Source organism: Capra hircus, chromosome 10, assembly GCF_001704415.2.
Source record: "Capra hircus breed San Clemente chromosome 10, ASM170441v1, whole genome shotgun sequence".
Taxonomy (NCBI): Eukaryota; Metazoa; Chordata; class Mammalia; order Artiodactyla; family Bovidae; genus Capra; species Capra hircus.
Genome location: NC_030817.1, coordinates 80,007,895 through 80,025,792, shown reverse-complemented (window position 1 = coordinate 80,025,792; position 17,898 = coordinate 80,007,895). Strand labels below are relative to the sequence as shown.

Genomic DNA, 17,898 nt, shown 5'->3' with positions numbered 1-17,898 from the left:
GACTAAAACAACAGTAACCAGTCCTAACACTGTAATTTTGCCCCTCAGACTCTTTATTTCTTTTCGGCAGTTTTTTTGTCTTCTCCTGCCTACTGATTTATCTACCCATCTTCTCCTTCATTGCCTGGCTGCTTGTCCTGCTTCCTCTGCCCTTTTCCTTCCCTTCTGTAGTGCTTCATCCTTTTAAATTGACTCTCCCTTCATCCTACACAGGGAAGACTCCTGTCACCCTCTTAGCTGGGCCACCCACCCCTGAGAAAGATGCCCAGAATAAGACAGAACAGTTGGGTGAGTTGCTCATCTGGCCCATTTTCCCTCCATCCCTTGTCCTCCTCACCACCACCACCCCCCCCCCACCCCACAATTCTCATATATTCTGAGGTGCTCATGGAACCTCTCGGTAATCCAGACACCCAGCAAGGCCTCCGGTGCTGAAGGAGCTACCACGATCAAAAGGGAAGGGAGGCGGAGCCACAGAGAGCCGGGTGCTTCCGCCCTCTGGCCATCCCGCCAGCCTGGGGTCAGCCCTGCCAAGCCCAGCTCCCTGCTCGAGTGCAGTTCTGTAGTTTTCCGCTCTTCCTCCCTTTCTCCAGGGCCCACCCTCTACCTTGCAAGCCCTGCGCTACAAATCAGACCATCTTAAGGGCCCGGGGTCTGTGAAAGGAAGAGGGAGGGCTGTCACAGTCTCTGAGTCTCTCTTTTCATCTTCAGTTTCTGAAGAGGCAGAGAACAAGACTGGCCCTCCTGGAGACAGTACCAGCCAGACCACGGTCAGAACTGGGGTAACGGGGAAGAGCTGGGGGGGCTCTGATTTACTGAGATCTGCTCACACTCTAAAGGCTGAACTGTAGATCTTTACAGACAAGGGATTTCAGACCGAAGGTAGACTTAATTCTGTCATGCTTGTGACTCATGTCACTCTGAATACAACAATTCCGCACCCAGGTCTGGTTACATATGTGAGCACAGTTGACCCTGAGGGGTGGAGCACAAGGAAGATAACAAACAGAAAGCAATGGTGGGAATTTGAGGGAAAGGTGATGAAAGAAACTCTATTGAGGGGAGGAAAGACTGGAAGTAGATGGAGGGAGGGAAGAAGTAAAGAAACGAAAAGAGAAAGGCAAAAATAAAACATTAGCTGCTGCCCAGCTCTTTATTTCTGTTGGGAGTAGAAAGGTGAGGCATGAAGTTCACCTCCTAGAGAGCCCTGGTTGGCACTGCCCTGGCACCTCCTTCCTGGGGCAGAAACTGGCCCATTGACCCAGGTGATCCGGACAGCAAGCTCTGCCAGTCTGGATGCCTGACCTAGGCAGGGCCCAAGGGTAATTTAGGTTGACTCTGGGGGGATCCCCAGCCTCTGGTCTTGAGGTGCCACCCCCTGCCTCCCAGCTCTCCACACTGGGCCGCATACACCGTGTGTGTTATGACTGCAGACACTGCAGTTAACGGCATATGTCCTCGGCTCCCTTGCATCCTGACTTCGAGATGTCCACTCCCAGGCCTGAGTGCATTAAGCTGAGCATCTGGATACCCTTCCATTCTGGCCATTCCCTCCCTGACGTACAGTCCTGGACCAATGGCACTGGCAACGGGAGGAAGTGAGCCGGGAAGACAGAAATGCAGGCTGGAGGTCAGGCAGTCAGGTGACAAAGGCCAAAGCAGAGGGGCCTCTCTGCCCCGCCTTCTGGAGGTGTGGGCAGGAATGTGCCAGCCAAGCCAGGCCAGAATTCTTCTGGGCCACTGGGGGAGCTGTCGTGTTTGTTTACATTAAAAAGGGAAGGGGAGAAAAAGGCAGGCGGAGAAAGTGGGAGCTGCTGAGTCTCTGAGGGAGAATGAGGCGGCTTCTGAGCAGACAGGTAGGGAGCGCCAGCTCCTCAGAGAGGCAGAGCGGGCAGGGAGCCTGTGGGGTCCAGGAAGTGCCAGAGGGGAGGGTGGCATTTCATGGAGCAGATACAGACAGGGTGGGGGCAGGTAAGAAAAGAAAACTAAACCAGAGGGGTAGGGACAGGGCCCTGTGTCAGCTGGAGACCTGAGTAGGCAGCAGAGACGGAGAGAGAGGAACCGGGATGAAGGAGACCGGAGCGGAGGGCAGGCTGAGGAAGGCAGGCGAGGGCAGTTCAGCCTGGGCCTTTGTTCCCGTAGGAGGGAAGCAAGAGTGGAATCAGCTTTCAGGACTGGGGCTCCTCCTCCATCAGGAGCGGGGACCTGGCCACGTCCACAAACCCCAGGGCCCAGAGGTGGTGGGGCCCCCCGTCCCTGACACCCCACCCGTGTGCCCCCAGGCATTCTGCTGTCCATACTGCAGCTTCCTGAGCCCGGAGTCCGAGCAGGTGAGGGCTCACGCGCTCTCCCAGCACGCGGTGCAGCCCACGTTCCGGTGCCCGCTATGCCAGGAGCAGCTGGTGGGCCGGCCTGCCCTGCACTTCCACCTCAGCCACCTCCACAACGTGGTGCCCGAGTGTGTGGAGAGGCTGCTGCTCGTGGTGAGTCCGGGGGGCGGGGGCCAGTGGCTGTGTGGCTGGGAGTGTGTGCTGAAGGAAGTGGCTCTGTGGGGATCTGACAGGAGTCGAGAGCTGGAGGCAACCTGGGGGCTGAACCTGTCTGGCAGCCTCTGCCCGCTGGTGAGGAAGCACCACTGAGGCGTGCGAGGAGCTGGCTTCCACTGCAGGCACGGCTGAGGCTGTAGGACAGCAGAGGCCGCAGCCAGGGGTTAGGTGGGAAGTTAGAGGAGCCCAGAGCTAGGCTGGGCATGACCACGCGTGGAGCCGGGGGGTCTGGAGTAGAGGGCCAGTGGGGAGAAGTCACTGACCGCTCTTCCATCTCAGGCCACAACTGTAGAGATGACCTTGATGACCAAAGTGCTGCCCGGGCCTGCTCTAAGCCCTCTGGGAGATGGCCCAGAGCCCCCCTCTCCCGCACCGGAGCCTGTGCCCAGCAGAGCACACGCCGCAGGTAAGGACTGGATGGCAGACCTCCCAAGGTGGCAGGACAGGGGACCTGGGTTCCTTGAACGAAGTAGATCTGAAGACAACTGAGGCAAGGACCATGTGTGCTAAGTCCCTTCAGTCGTGTCTGACTCTCTGTGACCCCATGGACTGTAGCCCGCCGGGCTCCTCTGTCCATGGGGATTCTCCAGGCAAGAATACTGAAGTGGGTTGCCATGCCCTCCTCCAGAGGATCTTCCCAACCCAGGGATCGAACCCACGTCTCTTATGTCTCCTGCACCAGCAGGCGGGCTCTTTACCACTAGCGCCACCTGGGAAGCCCGAAGCCAGGAGGAGTTACCCTAGATGTTAAGTGGGTGGGGTCTGACTCAGAAATGGTTCCCTTCTCACTGCACCCCCTTCTCTCTCCCCTAGAAGGCCCTCAACTGACCCCAGAAGCCAGTCCCGATCCTCTTCCTGAGCCTCCCCCACCCTCAGTTGATGCCCCAGACAAGCCCACGGGAAGCCCTGACCAGCCCCCATCTCCAGCCCAGTCTCCAGCCCCTCGTCCTGATGCCCAAGCTGAGGAAGTAGCGCCTCCACCCGCCATGGCTGAGGAGGAAGAGGGGGCTGGTGGGGAGCCCCGCCCTGCAGAGCCAGCTCCAGCTGACTCTCGACACCCTCTGACCTATCGGAAGACCACCAACTTTGCCCTGGACAAATTCCTCGACCCTGCTCGGCCCTACAAGTGCACTGTGTGTAAGGAGTCCTTCACGCAGAAGAACATTCTCCTGGTCCATTATAACTCAGTCTCCCACCTGCACAAGATGAAGAAGGCCGCCATTGACCCCTCCGGCCCAGCACGAGAAGCTGGCGCCACGCCTGCCACCGCTGCCGCCACAGACAAGCCCTTCAAGTGCACAGTCTGCCGCGTCTCCTACAACCAGAGCTCCACCCTGGAGATCCACATGCGCTCCGTCCTGCACCAGACTCGCTCCAGGGGAGCCAAGACCGACGTCAAGGCCGAGGGGCCAGAGCGAGGCCCCGAAGAGCCCAAGGAAGGCGAGACTGAGGGGGAGGCAGGCCCTGAGAAGAAGGGCCCTGAGCCTGGCGGCTTCCTATCGGGACTGCCCTTCCTGTCCCCTCCCCCGCCTCCCCTGGACCTGCACCGATTCCCAGCCCCGCTCTTCACCCCTCCAGTCCTGCCCCCCTTCCCTCTCATGCCAGAGTCACTGCTTAAGCTCCAGCAGCAGCAGCTGCTCCTGCCTTTCTACCTCCACGACTTCAAGGTAGGGCCCAAGCTAGCACTGGCTGGGCCTGCACCCCTGCTGTCCCTGCCAGCGGCCGCCCCTCCTCCCCCACCCCCGCCTCCGAAGGCTGAGCTGGCCGAGCAAGAGTGGGAGCGGCCCCCTACGACAGAAGAGGGGGCTGAGGCAGGGCCCCCCTCTCCCCCACACCCAACACCCAACGAGGCAGCCCGCACCGCAGCCAAAGCCCTTCTAGAAAACTTCGGGTTTGAGCTGGTGATCCAGTACAACGAAGGAAAACAGGCTGTGCCCCCACCCCCGACCCCACCCCCCCCAGAGGCCCTGGGGGGCGGGGACAAGTTGGCCTGCAGGGCCTGTGGGAAACTCTTCTCCAATATGCTTATCCTCAAGACACACGAGGAGCACGTGCACCGCCGCTTTCTGCCCTTTGAGGCCCTGAGCCGATACGCTGCTCAGTTTCGCAAGAGCTATGATAGCCTCTACCCGCCCCCTGCAGAGTCCCCCAAACCGCCCGACGGGCCCCTGGATTCCCCTGCTCCCCAACTGGGCCCACCTTTCCTGGTCCCAGAGCCTGACGCAGGGGGGGCCCGTCCCCCTGAGGAGCGAGGCCGGGCCGGAGGACGCTGGCCCCCAGAGGAGGATGAAAGTGCCAGAGGGAATCTTCCTCCCCTGGTGCCTGCGGGCCGCCGCTTCTCCAGAACCAAGTTCACAGAGTTTCAGACCCAAGCCCTGCAGTCTTTCTTTGAGACCAGCGCCTACCCCAAGGACGGCGAGGTGGAGCGGCTCGCAAGCCTCTTGGGTCTGGCTAGCCGTGTGGTGGTGGTGTGGTTCCAGAACGCCCGCCAGAAAGCTCGTAAAAATGCCAGTGATGGTGGGCCTGCACCCAGTGGAGGAGGCACCGGGGGAGCCTCCGGCTGCAGGCGCTGCCACGCCACCTTCTCCTGTGTTTTTGACTTGGTGCGGCACCTCAAGAAATGCTATGACGACCAGCCTGCTGACGAGGAGGAGGAAGAGGTAGAGAGAGGGGAAGAAGAGGAAGAGGCAGAAGATGTCGCAGAGGAGGAACAGGGCCCAGAGCCCCCAGCAGGGCCTGAGGGCCCACCACCAGAACCCTCAGACAGGGAGGAGCTGGGCCAGGCAGAGGCCACAATGCCAGAGGGCAAAGAGCCCGAAGGCAGGGCCCCTCCCTCGCCTTCCCCAGTCCACACCTGTGACCAGTGCGCCCTGTCTTTCCCCAACCAGGACCTCCTGGCCAACCACTGCCGGCTCCACTTCCTGCCACCCGTGCAGCCCAGCACTGCCCCCCACCTCCTAGACCTGCCCATGCTGGTGTTTGGGGAGCGAAACCCCCTGGTGGCAGGCACTTCGCCAGTGCCAGGGCCACCCCTCAAACGGAAGCACGAGGACGGTAGCCTGTCCCCCACGGGCAGTGAAGCGGGGGTGGGTGGGGAGGGCGAGCCCCCCAGGGATAAGCGCCTGCGCACCACCATCCTGCCCGAGCAGCTGGAGATCCTGTACCGCTGGTACATGCAGGACTCCAACCCCACACGCAAGATGCTCGACTGCATCTCCGAGGAGGTGGGGCTCAAGAAGCGCGTGGTGCAGGTCTGGTTCCAGAACACCAGGGCGCGGGAGCGCAAGGGCCAGTTTCGCAGCACCCCTGGGGGAGTGCCCAGTCCGGCAGTCAAGCCCCCCGCCACACCCAGCCCTGCACCCTTCCCCAAGTTCAGCCTCTTGCTGGGCAAGGCAGATGACGGGGCTGGGAGGGAGGCCCCTAAGAGAGATGCGCCTGCTCTTCCCTACGCCACGGTCACCCCAGCTGCCGGGCCCCTGCCTTTCCTGCCACCTGGGAAAGAGGCCCCCACTCTGACACCAGAGCCACCTCTACCTCTCCCAGCTCCCCCTCCACCCTGTGAGGACGAGGGCCCAGAGGAGCCATCAAAAGCTTCTCCAGAGAGTGAGGCCTGCAGTCCATCAGCAGGGGATTTAAGTGATTCGTCAGCTTCCAGTCTGGCCGAACCAGAGTCCCCTGGGGCTGGAGGGACCAGTGGGGGCCCAGGAGGTGGGGGTGGAGTTCCAGATGGGATGGGGCAGCGGCGCTATAGGACCCAGATGAGCAGCCTGCAGCTGAAGATCATGAAAGCCTGCTATGAGGCCTACCGCACCCCAACCATGCAGGAGTGCGAGGTGCTGGGCGAGGAGATCGGGCTGCCCAAGAGAGTCATCCAGGTCTGGTTCCAGAATGCTCGCGCCAAGGAGAAGAAGGCCAAGCTCCAAGGGGCAGCAGTTGGTGGGGCTGGGGGCAGCAGTGAGAGCCCCTTGGCAGCCCAGCGCACTGACTGCCCCTACTGTGACGTCAAATATGACTTCTATGTCTCCTGCCGAGGCCATCTCTTTTCCCGCCAGCACCTGGCCAAGCTTAAGGAGGCAGTCCGAGCCCAGCTGAAGAGTGAAAGCAAGTGTTACGACTTGGCACCGGCACCTGAGGCACCCCCGGCTCCCAAGGCTCCGCCCACCACCGCACCTGCCTCTGTGCCCCTCGGGGCTGCCCCAGCCCTGCCTCGCCTGGCCCCGGTCCTCTTGTCTGGCCCAGCTCTGGCCCAGCCCCCACTGGGCAGCCTAGCTCCTTTCAGTTCAGGTGAGTGAGAGCTTGGGAGGAGCTGGGCTTCAGAGGGCATCTCCTTCTAATGGGGTGTCCTTCCTGTTCCTTCCTGACTCCTCTGCCTCCAGTCTCCTCCTGGGCCTCCCTGTGTTTCCTACTGGTGTGGGAGGGAAGGGAGCATGGAGGCTAGGTGGTGGAAGGCCTGAGCGTGCAGGAGGTCATCTCCAGCAGGCAGGATGGTGGTGCCGGGAGGTGGCTGATCGACACTCTTCATCTTCCTAGGCCCTGCAGCCTCCTCAGGCCTCCTTGGCCTCGCCACTTCGGTCCTACCTGCTACCACAGTGGTCCAGACCGCTGGCCCAGGCTGCCCTTTACCTCAGAGACCAGTTCCTGACCAAACCAAGCCCTCTCCAGCAGGCACCACTGACTCTGCCCCGGGCCCACCCCCTGAACCCTCTGGGGACAAGGTCTCTGGTGAGCGAAAGCCAGTCGCAGCCCCCACCAACTCCTCCGCTGACGCCCTCAAGAACCTCAAAGCATTGAAGGCTACTGTTCCAGCCCTGTTGGGGGGCCAGTTTCTGCCCTTCCCATTGCCTCCTGCAGGGGGTGCCACACCGCCAGCGGTCTTTGGCCCCCAGCTGCCGGGAGCCTACTTCCAGCAGCTCTATGGCATGAAAAAGGGGCTGTTCCCCATGAACCCGGTGATACCTCAGACCCTCATCGGACTGCTCCCCAACGCCCTCCTCCAGCCACCGCCCCAGGCCCCCGAGCCCACAGCCACAGCGCCTCCGAAGCCACCCGAACTGCCTGCTCCCAGGGAGGGGGAGGCTGGGGAGGCCGATGAGCTGCTGACGGGCAGCCCTGGCATCTCCACCGTGGATGTGACCCACCGCTACCTGTGCCGCCAGTGCAAGATGGCGTTTGATGGGGAAGCCCCGGCCACTGCTCACCAGAGATCCTTCTGCTTCTTTGGGCGGGGCTCTGGGGGCTCCGTGCCCCCCCCGCTGCGGGTGCCCGTCTGTACCTACCACTGCCTGGCATGTGAGGTGCTGCTGAGCGGGCGAGAGGCCCTAGCCTCGCACCTGCGCTCCTCGGCCCACAGGCGCAAGGCGGCCCCGCCCCCGGGGGGCCCACCTGGCACGGCCACCAACGCTGCCACTGCCGCCACAGCTGCGGTGGCTTTTGCCAAAGAGGAAGCAAGATTACCTCACACGGACTCCAACCCCAAAACGACTACTACCTCTACGCTTCTAGCTTTATAAACAGATAAACCAAGATGTGGGGTAAGGGAGGGCCTTAGGTCTCCTCTTACTCCAAGGGGTGTGTGGGGAGCTCAAATTCTTCACCCCCGGCCCCGCCCACCTCACGGGACTCTCAGTTCCCACCTCCAGTGGGCTTCACACCTCACCTCCAGCAGAATCCTGCCTCCTCCCCCACCCCCGCCGACCCTTCGCAAATTCTTGCCCCTTGGTCTCCATGGGCGCACACACCCATCTTCCCATCTTGATTATCCATTAACGTCCGCCTGCCCACCAGGCACAGTCTCTCCTTGGTTTCATCTTCCTCTTTCCTACTGAATTCCCAGTCACCCCTCCAACTCCTATAACCATGCTGTTCCACTGACTGAGAAAACGCCAAAAGAAAAAAAAGGAAGAAAGGAAAACAAGAAAACCCAAGACAAAGAAGGGGGAAGGAAAATAAACTTTGCCATTTCCCCTTCTTTTTCCTTCCCCCCTTGGCCAGAGTACCATACAGCTCACAAACTCTTCCCAAATACTCAGCTGGCTCCCAAGGCTGAAGCCTGAGATGGGCAGGGAGCCCACGAAACTCTAACCAAACTGGAGGTGAGCAGGGAGAGGTGCTCCAGCTCACTCTCCTCACAGCCCGCCCGCCTCACGGGACAGGGGAGCCCCTGCGGCCTGGACTTTAGGCAAAGCCGCCACCAGGAACCCCTCTGCCAACCCCCACCCTGCACCCTGGGAACTGCAGTTAACTTATTCTCAAAGGCTTTAAACACAGAGATCCTCTCAGCAGCCGTGGGCCTGCCCCTTGTCCCAGCCCTGCCACGTGGGGATCCAGCCTCTGGGACTGGCGCCCACCAACGGCAAATCCAAAGTTCTTTTGAAAAAAACTGAAACACACACACAACCAAAAAAAAAAGAGAGAGAGAGTACGAACTCTCGTGTGGGAGAGATGGAGAGACCAGACCAGAGGAATGAACTAATGACAAACTTGGAAAACAGAAAAAAAAAAAAAAGCCTGAAAACTCTCCCATCAAACAAGTGTTGTTTTTTTTTTTTTTCCTGTTTGTGTCACTCCCCACCCCACCCCATTTTAAGGGTTTCTTTGAACTACCTTGTCTCTGGAAGATCAATGGCTTTAGTCCTTGCTTGGGTACAGCGGTCCTGGAGACTGCCAGCAGTATAGCCCTGCCCCGTACTGTGCCCAGCCACAAGCTGGTATTGGGAAAAAGGTTGAAGGTTTAACCTTTAACCACCTTTACCTGGAAGCTGGGAGAGACCCATCCTTGCCCCTGAACTGAGTATTTTCTCAGGACAGGTAACATCCCCTCATTCTCAGCTGTGGGTTAGAAAAGTCAGTGTCACTGAAAGTGGCTTGGCCATCTCAGGAGGAAAGGGGTGGGCTGGACTGGGCAGTCAGGTTTCTGAATCTTTCATGTAGTTGCCTCCATCTACTCATTCACTTCTTTCACAAAACTCTTCTGTTCCCTTCCTGGTGCCCCCTTCACATTTCTGGCACTTCTTGAACCCTTCCTCCCCATCTGTGTTCTTAACCCCCCAACCCTATCCTCTGCCCTGGCTTCCAGCTTCCTCCAGCCACATCTACCTCCTCCAGGAAGCAGCAGCTTCTGGAGGTACCCCCCAAAAGAGGTGCTCCCTATGAGGCTCATAGGGCCTAGAGCTGATGACATCCAAGGAGCTGGGTGGGCAAGGAGATGACTGAAGCCCAAGGTCAATCTTTGATAGGATGAGATCCCCCAGGGAACCAACAGATGAGGAATCAGCTAGAAGAAGGGTTTAACCTTTAACCACCTTTAAGCTTGTTTTTCTGTAAGAATCAAGTGGTAACTGTGGCAACCTCAAAGCCTACCTGCCGTGGCACTGGGTGGAAAAGCAGGTATTTTAGCAGAGAAAAGCCTGAAGAAACTTTCCAGTCCTCCAGATGGCTTCTCCTCCAACCCTTGCCCCTAAGACCTCCCCTTTCTAGGTGGTTTCCTTCCACATGCTCCCTTCAGGCTGCTTCTGCTACCATTATCCATTTCATACACACATGCTCATCCAGCCAGCCCTGGGACTGATTTTGTGGTCTGTCAGTCACTCCTCGAACATATTTATGCTGAAGCAGTGGCTCATGTGCAGAAAAGATAGGAGGGGAGAAGGGGAGGGAAAACTGCTCGGTCCCCAGTCCCTATTATGTTCTGTGAATCTCACTTCTGGGCCCATTCATTTCTGAAATTAAAAGCTCCAACTCTAGCAAATCAGGAGTTGGGTGGATTAGTTATCCTTATGATGCTAAATACACCAGTTACAAATGCAGGCAAGAGGAGTGAAACTGCCCAACCGTGGGCTCTCTCTTGCAGCCCCCACTTTTCCCTTTTCCCCACCTTTCTACTTTTCTCTCATGCACACCTCCTATCCTTTGCGCTCTCCTGTTGAAATTCTGTGTATAAAATTATTTTCTTAGCAGCATGTATATGAGGAAAGAAGCTCTTTCACTCTGTGCTTTCTGGGAATGTGATTTGTGTATAAAAGTTACAAACAAAAATTAGGAGAAAAAAAAGAGTAGGAAAAAAGGAAATATTTTTAAAAACACACTGGCAAACACCTCAGGTGTGGCATGATTAGAGGTGTGGTATCATGCATTTTAGGGATTTACAGCCAGGGTAGGTTGGCTTTAGTTTGAACCATGAATATTTTCTCCAGGAGTTAATACAGCCACAGATTCATCCTCCTCTTGCTCTTCAACACAATTTCTTACACCCAGATTCCCTGGTGCGAAGACACCATGTATGTTCACAGTCGTGAACTGGAGCTGACTATGGAGCTGTCCTTACCAGGAATCCTATAATCTGGGGACACAAGAGTCTGACCAACTGCTGACTAAAGTCAGTCAACATGCTTCTTTCTGGAAGGTGCCATTCCACGTTCCCAGTGGCGTGAAGCATTCCTCCCCAACCCCTTCCCGAGACAAGTCCTCCACTTATGCTCTGGAGATTACATGAGTGGGTAGTTCTGTGGAGAGAGGCTGAGTCGGCATGGCCCTGTGAAGAGTGCTACAGATGAACGCCAAGTTGCCCAGATTAAAACCTGTAGCTTCTGCGAAGCAGTAGACCAACTTGCATGGGCAGTACACCCACTCCTGTAGCGGATACAGCACGTCCACCACATCCTGTAGTACCCACCCCGCTCCTCCCCCAGCTCTAGAGTGAGCCTCAATCAATGGCTCGTAAGATTGGTCTTCCATGGCTTGGGGCAAAGGCCTAGGGTTTCTGACATACATAAGTCCTAAAGCACCCAAATTCTGGTCCATCCTGCTTATTGTGATCTTAGCTGTCTTTGCTCTAAGCCAGAGCCTATGTGGGGATGGCTTAAGGTACCCAATTCTCAACTAGGAGCAAAAATCAAAGTCTGTAGAAGAACATAAGAAAATCTGAAGACTTGTTGGCCAAATGGGTCAGTCTGCAAGAGGACCACAGAAAGAGAGCTGTTCTTCCCTGACCTTCTGGCCCCTGGCCCCGACTTACAGAAGCACGCACAAGAGCCAAGAAAGCCAGTTCCCCCTGGCACAGTGGCACCCACCTGCTTAATTCCTTCTGTTTGTTCCTTCACCATATTCAGGGCTTTCAGACCACGTCACTGTTCCCCCAAGTCTCGGTCACTCTGATCACTCGGCCATCTAATCATTCACCCCTGTATAGACATAGACACCTGAAATACAGCATGCTGCAAACGCAACGGCACCAACAGAACAAGCAAGCACACCTTCAGAAACAGCATCGGAACCATGTGGAAAGCTGCATGGATACACACAGATGCCAGCAAGGAGAGGCTGCACGGGCTTACAGGCACAAGGGCCATGCCCCAGAGTCACCAACTGCCCTCCCGTTTAGTAGAAACACCCTCCAATACACAGCCGTTTTCTTCACACACTAACTCAGAAAAGCTTATAAACAGAGAAATGTAACCAGTATCAGGAGGAGTGACCAAATGTTGACCACTAATCCATGGAAAGGATCTTAAACTCCTCTGCTGTGTGATGCTGGGAAGAGGGAGGTAGAAGAGAAGCCAGAGAGAAACTCCAGGGAAAACACAGGGGTAAACTGGGCTGGGAGCCTGTGTTACAGGAAGGGCCAGGTATTGGGGAGCAACTAATAAGAAACTTGTAAGCCCTCAGGATGTCATTCCTAGAGGACTGAGTAAGGAAGAAATGCCCTGATTCCAATGAAGCTCTGGCTCTGATAAGAAAGTCTAGTGTCCCAGCCTCAAGGGGTTACAGCGTTATAGCATGGCTACATCGTGAAAAGATCAAATGAAAGAAAACCCAGAGAGGATGTCTGCAGAAGACCTAGACCACCACTCATTAAATTTAGAGCAAGATGGGAAATGATCCTCAGAGGAAGCCTCCCAGGGAAAGACATAAACTCTGAGAAGACCATAAAATTGAGTGAGAACACACCCCACCGTTTTCCTTCGTGTAGAGAATCCCCACAGCCTTCAGACAAAGGAGAGACAAGGGGTCAACGGCATTATTCCCTGTCAGCAGTCTGAGCCTCATGCTTCCTGCAGCTCCCAGCCACAGTGAGGTGTCTGATAGAGGCTAGCAGAGAAGCAGGTAGATTATCAGTGGACCAGAAAGACGGTGAGGCGGGGGGAAGTTGACCGGCATTGACTCATACCCACCCTGGCCATACAGACTCTTACACAGACAGTGGCTAAAAGCCTGGAACAAGTCATCAGCAGGAGCTCAGCACTGTCCATCTATTGGCCCTCCCTGATATCCCAGCCTGCGGCATGTCCTCTCTGCCAGCTTGCCCTCCACTGCGCTCAAACCAGGAGAGCCCCGGCAAGTGCCCAAACAGCCGTACCGGCTGCAACTCACTAAGCACTGGCCTCTGCCGAGCCCTGCTTCCACTTCCAGGGACCCTCACCTGCCTCCAGAAAGAAGCCCAGCCCGTACTGAGCTGCACGGTCCACACCCAACTGCCTGTGCCACAGACAGCCATCTCCCGACAACACTAACCTAAGGGGTTCTCAGTGGTGAGGTTTCAGAAACAGGGCAGCCAACCATCAAACCTGGGGGTTGAAAGCGTCCCATGAGGGATTCTTCTGCAATAATGCCTGCCAGTGAGAAACCTAGTTCTCACAAGTTCAATCTACCTGATTTGACCTCATAATCTCTCCTTTTCCTCCTGCTGCCCCCACCTAAAACACACATCCCCACAACCCACAATACGTATATCCCACCACAGTGACCACATAAGGACACAAAAATGGTTGGGGAGAATGAAGGAAGATGCAAAAGACGTGGGAAATCCAGACCTGATTAATTGTCCTCTAAGGTGACTGCCATCTCTTAGGACAGTGTTCTCAAGAGTTTTGTCCCTCTGCATCACAGTCACCTGAGAGCTTGTCTTAAATGCACATTTCTAGACCACACCGCAGACCAACTAAGTCAGCCTGCAGCATAACCTCTCTGCAGGCTTGAAGTGATTCTGCTTTCTGAAGTCTGAGCGTCTGATGTATATTGTTTAGCCCCACAGACATCTGTGACCTGTCACCACTTTCCAGCATCCAAGGCTCAACCCTGCTACACCCAGGGCTGCCACAGGGGGCTAGCATCACCTCAGATTGTCTTCCTCATTACCCTGACATTTGGAAGTCTGTGTCTTTTGCTCACGGTGACTGTTCTTGAACAGGAAAAAGTTACAGGCATCACCCACTCACCCCCTTGGCTGAGTCCTCCCTGTTTTCTCCTCTGCTGTGGAAACCACCTTCTGAAGCTGTGTCCACTTCCAGAGGTGCTGAAATCAGAATACCCCCAGCCTGGGCAATGGCTTTACTCGCCTCTGGGCAGGTCCTACCCTCATTAGAGCCACCCAAGCTCCCATGGCATCATCCAGAGCCGCCAGTTCTTCTACTTGAAGACCTTCCTAGTCGCTGACTACCCAGGAAGCAAGGAAAGCCCAACCTGCTACATGGAGGCCCATAGTCCAATTTAGCAGGACTGCTGGTGGCCCTGCATCGGAGGTGCAGGGACAGTCTCTGTTACCACAGATGCTGGGGTTCTGCTCCTAAGAGCCTTCCGTTCTACCCCGGAGGGCTCATTGCTGATCTGTGGTCTCTCTTCCAAGAGTGGACTTCAAAAATAGAAAAATCTGTCCACCTTGAACTGGGAAGCCAAGGAGAAATTTGTAAACACAAAATCTCCCACAGTGGTCTTTCTGGAAGGATAAGTTCAAGGTGCCTTTGTCTTCCCTACGCCTTTCCACCACTCTAGGCCTTGATCATCTCTCCATCTTTCTAGGACTGTTATCGAATATGGGCCTTATCACAAGGGAGAAAGAACCGGTTCAACTCAACCACAGATCAGCCAATCACACATAGAGGGCAGAACGAAATCCACCCAGGCGCCAGCCGCCCCGCGATCCAGCAGCAAGGCCTGAGGGCCCCTCCCTCTTTCTTGTCTTTCCCTGCAAGTCTCTCCTGGGACCATCTTTGTGACAACAGAGCTGGCTGGCCTCTCTCCGGGATCTCATTTGCCCTCTTAGATTTTTTTTCTTTTGTCCTTGCTCCCCAGACAGGAGTGGAGTCCACCAGCCTGGCGCCTTGGCCATGACTCTTGAACGTGCCCTGGTCCCTCCATGCTCTAGCTTCCCTCGGAACTCTGCTCAGATATGGATAGTGGCACCACCTCAACCCCTTTCTTGGAGGTGGTGGAGGTAGAAGGCAGGGGGCTCTGGCTGGGAGGAAGGCGGAGTCGGGGCTGACTAGAGGGCTCAGATTCAGCCCCGCTGTGGAGGCCATCCCCGCTGTGGAGGCCATCCTTGTGCTGCCCCACAGCAGGGCTCCACCCAGTACCTGGCATGCGGTGTGCGCCCCTCTCCCTGCCGCCAAGTGGCAGTCGTGAGCATGTTCGGCGGCTTTGGGTTTGCTGCAGTGCCAGGGTCTGGGATGCCGTTCACGTGCCAGTGCAGCGCTGCCAAGCGTGGCGGCATCTACTTGGTTGGGTGCCAAGCGGTAGGACCCAGGTGGTGATGGAGATGAAACGGGGCTGGGGTGCAGGGAGGTGGGGAGGGGCGGAGGGCCCTAGGGAGAAGACCAGACATCTAACTTGTTAGAGTGGAGCGTCCAAATGGGATCCACAGCAAGGTGCCCTTCTCATTCCAGATCCCGGCTAGCAAGCAAGCCCTTCCCTCCCCCGCCACGCCCGCAGAGTAACATATACAGACCAGGCGAGAGGATCTGGCCATCTTTAGCAGGAAACTGGCTGGGGGCCAGGCAGGACTGCCAGCCTCTCCATCCTCCTTCCTTGGGGTCTTGGCAATGGCGTGCTTTCTCCTTTGTGTCCTCACGCCTCTCTCTGTCTGTCGCTCTACTCCCCATGCCTAAGAGGGAAAGGGAAGGAGGTCCTGGCAGAAAAAAGTCTGTGTTCCCAAACAACTCTCTCTCTCATACACACACACACACTCACACACTCTCACACCCAACATCTTGCCTCCTCCCTTCTCACTCCTGGCACAAGCCTCTCAACCAGATTGGCAAGAGGCACTGCCACCCTCCCCCACTCCACACAACACCAGAGCCCGTGCCAGGCTCCCTGGGCATTCATTGCCAGCACCCGCCCGCCTCCTGCCAGGTCCCCTTGCCTCTTCAGTGCTCCAACAAAAGGCTGGCCTGCCAGCCCAAAAAGTCTCCCTGGGGAGCGGTGGCACAACCTCTTCTCTTGGCTCTTAGAAGCTCTCTGGGCACTTGCCTGGCCTCTCCCTCCACCACTTCACGTTCCCAGGCTGGAACAGGACTAACCACCTCACAGTCCAACCAGTTCCCAGAGCTGAGCTATAGATGGACAGCGACATCAGAAACACCCCTACCCCTCCTCTCTGCCTCCTGGGGCCCATGCCCGCAGCACCCGCTTGGAGCGCCAGCCTGACAGATATGATGCCAATGGCTCCTGGGTATCGAGCCTTCCTCCCAGAGCACCAGGACTCCCGCCACCACCCCCTCCCCATTTGCCTCCTTCCATCTCCACAGGCACAAGGGTGGCAGCTGCAGTGCCATGCCTGTAAGCAGGCAGCGTGAAGCAACTCAGGCACCTGCTTCTGTTCGCCCAGGCCCCAAACCTCTCCCCTCCTTCCACCCCATCCCTCTGTCCTTCGGGTGGGACACTAGACTGGCGACCGCAGTGCCAACCCCCACCCATGCCCAGGAGGCTCACATATAGCACTCACTTCTGCGTACACATACGCACGCGCGCGCACACACACACACACACACACACACACACGGCCCCTTGAGTGCCAGGCAGCGGTGGCAGACACACAGCAATGCATAGTGACTGGTATACCCGAGGAGGCAGCCAGATTCGGCACCTGATCCAGCACCCATTTGGGATTGGGTGGGTAGGCGGGCAGGCAGGCGGGCGGAGGGGTGATGGAGGCAGGCGATGGCCCTAGGTTGGCAGCCGATGGAGCTGGGAGAATGGAGGGAACAGATGCTCTTTGCCCAGCCTCCCTCCCTCTCTCTCCGAGATCAGTGCCAAGCTGGGGGGATGGGGAGAGGGAGGATGGGGGAAGGGTGGCATTTGGAGGCTGGCAGAGGGGGGAGCTGGGTCCGCCCAGGCTGGGCAGTGCCGGCACTGGCTGCTGCCTCTCCACTCTGCCATCTGTCTCGCTCCCCCCACCCCCTTTCTCTCTCTTTCTCTCTCTCTCCTTCATCCACAGCAAAACGAAGGGAGGAAAACAGGGTCCTCATTCCGCCCACCCCCAACCTCTGCCGGACCCCTCTCATCCTCCCACAACTCACCACACTATACCACCACCAAGCCATCTGTGCTGTCTCCTCTGGCTCGGTCACCTTCTTTCCTTCGCCTTCGCCCTCACACCAAGACGGGTGCAATGTTTTTAAAAAACAGATACATGTATATTTTACAAAGCAACTTAAAAGGAAAACTATTTTCTTTGGGAATGTCGGGTCCTTCTGAGTCTGGGTCCTCGGTGCCAATGTTTATGGCAGGCAAAGGGAGGGCACCCTGTCCTCAGCTGGTGCCCATGAATCCCATGCCAGGGAGGAGGGGTGGCTGGGGTGGGGTGGGGGCGGGGTGGGGTACCGGGAGAGCTCTCTTCTCTCTGCGCCTGTGGTGGTTTCTTTTTTTTTCCTCCTTTTCCACTTCCGGAGCAGATTCAAATAGATCTAGAGCCTTCCCCACCCCCAGTTCCCAGGGCCCCTGTGCCCTTCTCTCCCTGCTTTTGATTTTATTCCTCGATCACCCTTTCGTTTTTTGTGTATGAGTGTGTGCGTGTGCGTGCGCGTGTTTGCATCCATCGTGGTGGGCACGGTGCCAGCCACCGCACAGCCATCTGCGATGCCTTCTGCAGCCTCCTCTTTTCCTCCCTGCCACCTCCAGCCCCCAACTCCCCTGCACCCCAGCTCTCCACTCCCAGCCCCCAATCATTAATTAGCTACTGAATTAATTAAACCATGAATGCTAATTAACATTCCTAAAGGGCAGGCTGCCAGGCTGGGGGGACAGAAGGGGTGTGAAGAGGAGACTGGGATGGGGGAGGAGGAAAGAGAGCTTGTTTGCTTAGGAGCACAGGGGGGGCAGATGGAAAGAACCCAAAAGAAGAGGAGAGAGAAGGAAAACACAGTGATGAGACAGGGACATGGAAAACAGCATGGAAAGACTGAGTCCAAGTGAGAGCAACCCAGGCTTTCCTGCCCAAATGAGACACAGTTTGCTGCTCGTCCCCATCCAGCCTGGAGAAGGCTCAGTATCTATTCCTAGGGTGGGAGACTCTGGCTGCTTTTTTCCTGTCTCTGAGAGAAAACCAACTCCAAGCCAGTCAACAGCTACTACCTCTCCA

The 17,898-nt window shown here is 56.9% G+C and overlaps 1 protein-coding gene and 1 long non-coding RNA gene across 2 annotated transcripts in view; one reads left to right on the top strand and one right to left on the bottom strand.

Moving 5' to 3' along the window:
* ZFHX2 (zinc finger homeobox 2) overlaps positions 1-8,962 on the top strand; it is a 28,721-nt gene extending 19,759 nt beyond the window's left edge. Inside the window, exons 5-10 of the mRNA XM_018054606.1 lie at positions 214-288; positions 712-770; positions 2,283-2,483; positions 2,826-2,952; positions 3,360-6,830; positions 7,077-8,962. Of these exons, the coding sequence (XP_017910095.1) occupies positions 214-288; positions 712-770; positions 2,283-2,483; positions 2,826-2,952; positions 3,360-6,830; positions 7,077-8,056 (4,913 nt within the window). The 3' untranslated portion in view covers positions 8,057-8,962. The remainder of the gene's footprint in view (positions 1-213; positions 289-711; positions 771-2,282; positions 2,484-2,825; positions 2,953-3,359; positions 6,831-7,076) is intronic.
* LOC106502519 overlaps positions 1-15,317 on the bottom strand; it is a 31,774-nt gene extending 16,457 nt beyond the window's left edge. Inside the window, exon 1 of the long non-coding RNA XR_001918739.1 lies at positions 15,265-15,317. This is a non-coding gene — a long non-coding RNA (uncharacterized LOC106502519). The remainder of the gene's footprint in view (positions 1-15,264) is intronic.